Raw genomic sequence first — 7,500 nt, forward strand, 5'->3', positions numbered from 1 at the left:
CAATGAGCCAGCTCTGCCAGTCAACTCTAACCAAAGTCAATTGTGGTGCTTGATTGTGCTCTCAAACGCACTTAGACTCATTAAGCCTTTTCCAAACATGGCAAATTTAAATGGGTATTGAAATTTAGAAGTATAGTATTTGTTAGGGCGAGACTCAGAAAACATTGTCTGAAAACATCTGCATAATTCAGACTACGATCAGAGCTCTGACCATGTCACTCCATCAGAAGTGGCAGATGTTTTTGTAAAACCCGTTTTTTTAAATCTTTAAATCCTTATCTTTACTACCCTTCTAAAGGGATAAATTGTGTGATTTATTACTCATTTAGGGATCAGGGCCTTTTAATTTCAGTCGGAGGGTTATCTGCTTGACCGATGACGGTAAACCGCTTTGTGCTTCAGACGGTGTTCAAGTGATGTAAATGCCACGCGTACACGGCATTAACGTGTCAGTATAGTATACAGCTTTTGCGTTTCAAAGCACCCCAATGTGGCTGCCTTTGATGTCGTCTAGACTCATTAACAAATCGACGTAGACCGTGTCCCTCCACAAAGCAAAGGCAGCAGGCTACCTACCCTTCCCGACAAGCCTTTTTACTTGTACCATGTGCCAGACTATGGGCTGGATATTAAAGGGTGCAATGGTGATTTGTGGTGCAAGTTGGGCAATGTGCTGTCATCCCCTCGCTTCTCCAGAGGATGTAAATCTGCTTAGGGATGAAAGCCCACTTGTGCCCAGCCCACTGTCTGTGTGTGTGTGTGCGTGCGTGTTCAGGGAAATAGGGCTGGGGGAGCTGGCAGGAAGCCATTGGAGATCAGCAGGAGTAGATCTCCTCTTGTCTTACAACAGGGCAGGGCAGGCCAGGGCACGACACTTGTCGGTTTGTAGCCGATAGATTGCGGGTAATGGGAGGAAGGGGTGAAGGATGGTTATGCTTCAGTGATTTTCTGCCCCCCCCCCCCCCCCCCGTTCAGACAGATTTCCAGCAGAGGCCCGGGTTGGGCAAATCAGAACTTTTTTTTATCTAAAATGGGTCCTGTTTGATACGCTGCCTATACAGAGGAGCCCTCTGTATAGTGAAATAGCCCTATGAGAGAGCCATTGCGGCATTTTCATAATAAACCAAGATGGCTGCCGCTGATGTGTCCCACGTTTCATTGCTCTGATGGGTAGTAGGTCTATCAAATTGCGTCCAGAGGCATTTTGGTCTGCGCCCGTAGATAACGCCTTTTGGAAATTGAAAATAAACGGAGAGAGGTTCCACACTAATACACATTTTCGAATTGGTCTGGCAAAGTCAGGCGGGTTGTATAAAAAAATATGTAAAGAAGGTTGGGTTCAATTAGTAATTCACTTTTTTATGTTTCCACGCTTGGCCTGTCCGGATTCTGCTTGAGTGTGAGAAAATCCAAACTACCCCCGCGGTTTCATTAGCTCACACGCTAGCTCTGACGCCGGTCCTGCCCTGCTGTATGCTGCACCACAGGGTGGAAGCTAACGGGCCCCGAGGGGCTCCAGACAGGCCCATTAAACATCTCCCCGGTTTGAAGGCAACCGTTCTCATCCTCCTGACTGTCTGCGCCGTCGTTGGTCTGCTTCGCTTTCACTTCGCTACCGCACCACGCAGCGTATTACCACTTAGTTTTGAAGCAGGAGGGTGCGAGCTGCGTGAATCACTTCACATGAGTAATGGTTTTATATGTATACAAATCTGATGAGGGGGATACAGATGAGATGTATTTTAGTGTGGAGATACTGAGTACAAAGCTGTTGATCGGTGCAACATCAGGGATGGGGAGAGGGGAACCGGTTGGGGGTTGGGGGGAGGGTAATTTGTCATAGGGTTGTTACAACAACCGGTACGTGTGTTTACTCCAGTGTGAGCCCAAACTGTGCGAGAGTATGACCGTGTTACATAACACGGTCATATTTCCCAGAGCTGCGTGCCGAGTCTACCATTCAGAGGTTTGGACGATATTTCTCACCCCCTCGCACCAAGGTGGTCTCTCCCTGTTAGAAAGCTCTACAGCTCAACGTTTCCACATGGCTCGTTCCCAGCCGTGATGTCTGTAACATTTATGAGTCAGCTCTGAAAGGCTGTGCCCTGCTGTGTTCTCAACCGTGGCACAAGTCTTTGTCGAGACGCCCAGGGTCGGGCCATGATACATATGTCTCCTGAAAGCTATTTTGATGAACACGATGTGACCCGTTCTGGGTCTGTGGCCGGGCTGCTCCACATGAAGCCCTGGAGCGCTGGAAAGCACTTAACAAAACCATGACCATGATGATGCTAATTTGTATTCATATTCTTCCTGAGGAAGGGATCGTCTCGTGGTTTGGGTTAAGGGTATTTGAATCCTAGAACAAATCTACCAGGCATCCTTAAGCAAGATGCCTGACTCCTACCTTCTCACTCATAACTATGTATCTAATATGTGTTGTTTATTCATTTAAAGCGCTTTGGATACGATACAGAGCCAATAGAAAACCCAACCAAGAATCATCCGAAGTACCTCTCGTGGTGTAGTGTAGTGTCGAGTTAGGGCCGGGGTGGTGCAAATCAGTTCCGTCGGAGACAGGAACATTGGCTGTAAAGATTACACCAGCGCTCGGGTGCCATCATTAGGTTTGAATGTCTTTTCGGAGCCTCTGTTGTGTCACACACAATTTTATGACAGCCGGGGTTGCCCTGTGGCTGATTTACCGCTTGCTTGCCTGGTTTTAGATGAGGCTATATTTTGCTGCCGCCGCCTGTGACATTATAACACAAATAAATTCAGAGTTTAGCGAGAAAAAGATAAAACTTGGAAACAGAACAAACACAATAATAAAGAACGACTAAATGTGACTGAAATACATAAACGGTCACAAATTGTGTGCATTGATTCCCTTAATCGGCTAATTTACATTTCACTTGGTTTTTGTTTTGGTTGAAAGGATCACTATTTGTTTGTTTCTGAAACAAAATCAGGTATGCAAAAAACAGGCTCAGTCATATAAAATAAATTAGTAGTTTGTTTCAGACAAATTAAAAATAATTATAGGAGAAAAATAAATAAGGAGCCAGCAAAAAGCAAAGCTGAGTGTGTCCGAAGCCCCAGCAGTCTGAATACCCTCTTCAGTCGGTTGGTTTTCGTTCACAGCAACGGCCATTTCCTCCCAGTCTGATCTTCCTATTTCCATGTCTTTGAAAATCGCATTGTATTTGATAGCAGAGAAACCCCCTGGAAGCTGCTTTAATGTCAGCCCATCAGCAAGCAGCACTTATCTTAGCTTCCCCATCTCCCCATGTCCTTAATGGCCACCGAGATGAAGCCGTCCTTTTTCTATTTATTATCCCCCTTTGAGTGAAGGGCGTGGGAGCCAGCGGGTGTGACCCCAGCCCCCTCCTCTCTGCCCGTAATCAGCTGTTATCAGAAAAAGCTTGAACCTTCGAACTTTACTCTCACACCTTCACCTGGGGGGGAGGCAAATGCCTCCTGTTGAATTCCCCCATCTGGGATTGAAGGGAAATTGGCATGTTGAACGAGCAGGAAGGAGTTTGGTGGTCTGTCCTTCAACTGTGTGTGTGTGTGTGTGTGTGTGTGTGTGTGTGTGTGTGTGTGTGTGTGTGTGTGTGTGCGTGTGCGTGTGCGTGTGCGTGCGCATGCACGTGACGGCACATGCATGCATGAGAGTGACAGCCAAGGGAGTGAAATAGAAAAAAAAAGACATCCAGAGTGTGAAATGTGTAACCCTATAAGCTACGATAATAACGAGCGCAGCATACCAAATCTGCTACTCCTCAAAACACCAGTGTGAGAGGCTCATCTCACGTTGTATTTTCCTAAACCATTCTCCTCCTACGGTGGGATTTTCTGTGTCTTTGGCCCCGTGTTGCTCCGGCTATAGAATTATGGCTCTCCATACATATTTGTGCAGATAACACACTGTCATTCAAAATGAAAGAGTGAAAAGGGTGGAGAAAGAAAAGCAATTTCCGTCCCCCTCTCTCTATGTTCTCTCAGGTCCTTATTTTCTGACTGCTATTTAAAATGAAAATAAATAAAACACTTTTCAGCCCCCGATGTGTTGTGACCGGGGGACTCTGAAGCATAGCAACGGCTTCACACTGCAGATACCATCTAAATTCTAAATGAATCAATATATTTTCATCAAATGCATGCAAAAGTATAAACATTTATTTTAAACAATGTACACACCGAGGTGCAAAATACTTCACACCTCTGCCGAAGCGAGTTTCGATTGAAGTTTACTCTGCGTTTTCCAATGTAAACAATTGAACGTCTCCAAACAATCCTAGCTCATCTCCCGTGCGCCTCTCTGATTAGAGTGCATCTGCACCGCGAGATGAATGTGTGTGTTTTTGAAAGGCTCTGCATATAGAGCGTGTCATTCCCGACGTCCGCTCGATTTACACATTGAATGCATCCCCAGAAGCAGCCACATTTCATGCCCCTGTCACTGGGAACATGTTGTGCTGTGTGTGTGTGTGTGTGTGTGTGTGTGTGTGTGTGTGTGTGTGTGTGTGTGTGTGTGTGTGTGTGTGTGTGTGTGTGTGTGTGTGTGTGTGTGTGTGTGTGTGTGTGTGTGTGTGTGTGTGTGTTTATTCCTGCGTCGCCTTTGGCGGAAGATGAAAACCATTTAAGAGGTTTTGGGGAAGAGAGCAGAAGAGAATCCAAATCTCTATGCCAATGTTTTTTAATGTTGCTCTATACAGTTATTGCTGGAGCCGCCCACTTGCTTCTTTACAGTCCGTGGTGGCTTGAATGTTAAAAAGGACTCTGAGGACTCGGACGCTTTAGTCCATCTTTAGTCTCTCCTTCTCCCACACAAGTACAAGACCGCACTTTTTTTTCTTGCAGCCATTGAACCTTTCGTTTTACAGCCTATAAATATACCTTTGTAAGATACCTCCGCTATTCGTGCGGCTGTTTTTTGCTTGTGCCTTGCCGTCACACAATGGTCAATGTTTAACAGCGCAAAGCAGTAACCAAGCAGAACCAACAGAGCTCGGTGTGTGTCAGTTCCTCATCACAGATGTTCTTTGTTGTAGCAGTAACCCCCTTCACTGTTAATAAGACATTTACGTGGCGATGCCGGCATTGCAGATGTGTTTACAGGGTGTGGAATCCCACTCTTGTCTAGTCAAATTTTTCCAATTATCAACTGCGTAGCGTCTCAAATTCCCAAAGATCGCATCTCTATCATCACCCATGCATCCATAATCCAGCTCTGGATGAAATGACTTTGACGAACATAACAGTTAACTAACCTCCCTTATCCCCCCCCTCCCCTCCCTCCCTCCCTCACCCTCTCGTCCTCCCCCAGGATCTCGTCCCCGACTGGAGGACGCGGCGCCCCGCGTCGTGGAGCACCCGTCCGACCTGATCGTGTCCAAGGGCGAGCCGGCCACCCTCAACTGCAAGGCGGAGGGCCGGCCGTCGCCCATGGTGGAGTGGTACAAGGACGGCGAGCGCGTGGAGACGGACCGCGAGGACCCGCGCTCGCACCGCATGCTGCTGCCCAGCGGCTCGCTCTTCTTCCTGCGCATCGTGCACGGCCGCCGCAGCAAGCCCGACGAGGGCGTGTACGTGTGCGTGGCGCGCAACTACCTGGGCGAGGCGGTGAGCCGCAACGCCTCGCTGGAGGTGGCAAGTGAGTGGACCGCCGTTTGTCTCTTTGTAGTCTGATCGAGCGATGGATTCGGGGAATGGATGTCGGTGCCGCTGTGTTCTCTGCGTTCTGTTTGTCGTCTTGCGATTATTGAATTATTCGTAAAGAGTGTCCTTCTACTTTCTCGTATATATATCTTGTGTTCATGGAGACCAGATTGTTTGACACAATAAGACGATTTGTTGAGTAAGCGGTTACACGGTGAGCAGACATAAATTGGGGTGATATGGACGTATAACCTCGCTGTTATGTGTTTTGTGTGTGTGCGGGTGTGTTTCTGTGCATGCACTTGTATGCCATGTAAGCCATGTGAATTCAAGAGAAGGCAATTACATGGGGTGAATTGAAAAGCAATACACAATTCTATGTGGATATACTTTTTTTTTTTTATATATTGGATTTGAGTTGTTTTTTACTGTAGATGCTGCCACGTTATTCCTAGCGATCATTCTTAGAGAGATGTTTTTAAGATACATAGTTAGAACGAAAACAGTGATACAAGGACATACTGAAACATTCCTTCGGTAGAAGTTTGGCTCAGAGGCACAGAAATTGCCCGGTGCTGGTATCAAGTATCGGCATTGTTTCTGCAGTCTTTCACTTGCAGGGTTGAAAACCTAGTCTTTCTTCAGACATACTGCACCCTCAGTAAAAAACACCCCAAGCAACACTCCTCCTTATCTTGACATTATTTGGCAGCGTTGACCCCCAACCGAGGTGTCAAATCACATGGCACCTTCCATCTAGCTTCCCCACACACACTACAGCTCCCAACCCCCATCCCCTCCATACTTTAACACACACACACACACACGCACACGCACTCGCACACACACACACACACACACACACACACACACACACACACACACACACACACACACACACACACACACACACACACACACACACACACACACACACACACACTCACACATGAACCCCCTACGTTCCTGACAAAGCTTTCTGAGATTTCTATTCTTCTTGCCTTGACCACGTTTCTCTGGCCAGACCTAACGACCCCTTTGGGGGGGGGGGGGGATGATCCACCTGTTGCCACTGGATATAAACACAGAGTTGTAGGCTTTTATGTTAGCTGCCGGCTAAAGCTAGCCCTAGCAGATGGTTGTCTTGCCGACCACAACAACTCACCCCGTTCAGATATTCTCAACTTCACGCTGCTACCATGTGAGTTCAAAATATGTGATTATTGTATCTATGTTTTTGAAGTGAACGTTTCAACCAGCAAATAATGAGTTAAAGGATAGTGGTGTTAAAACACAGTGGAAGAGAAAATTCTAAAATAAAACCTGAGTTGCTCAGCCAAATACACTCATAAACACTATTAGGGCCAATTGGCAGGAGATGCAATTGTGCAGAGAAAATATGTTATTTTGGCGACAATGAAGTCTTCTTAACACGGACCATATGGTACAACACCTATCTTCCACTCCTCCTCCTCCATCACCTTTCCCTGGCGCTGTACACACTTTAAACTTTAGCCATTCCAGGAATTCTTCATTGCACTAACACAATCCAGCTGGATAAGGTAAGACAGGGGAAAAAATAAAACAAAAAATGAGAAAATAGTGAAACTCTAGACTTTCAGACACCTTCAGGCCAGACGTTGAGTTTTCGCTGAAGGGCTCGCACCTAACTTAATAACCAGACTGAATTCCCCGTACTACTTCTACCAGAAAGATGGAGGAAAGCACCACATAAATCATTCTCTTTGCTCTGCCAACCACTCAGAGCTGTGCGGTGACCGGCCGCTAAAACCGAGACCGCGGCTCAAAGAGAATCAAGAAACGGCCCCTGTACTC

At 46.7% G+C, this 7,500-nt stretch overlaps 1 protein-coding gene across 1 annotated transcript in view; it reads left to right on the forward strand.

Moving 5' to 3' along the window:
• Positions 1–7,500, forward strand: part of robo3 (roundabout, axon guidance receptor, homolog 3 (Drosophila)) — a 68,337-nt gene that overhangs the window by 9,007 nt on the left and 51,830 nt on the right. Inside the window, exon 2 of the mRNA XM_056594838.1 lies at positions 5,333–5,659. Within this exon, the coding sequence (XP_056450813.1) occupies positions 5,333–5,659 (327 nt within the window). The remainder of the gene's footprint in view (positions 1–5,332; positions 5,660–7,500) is intronic.

Source organism: Gadus chalcogrammus, chromosome 7 (assembly GCF_026213295.1).
Source record: "Gadus chalcogrammus isolate NIFS_2021 chromosome 7, NIFS_Gcha_1.0, whole genome shotgun sequence".
Classification (NCBI taxonomy): Eukaryota; Metazoa; Chordata; class Actinopteri; order Gadiformes; family Gadidae; genus Gadus; species Gadus chalcogrammus.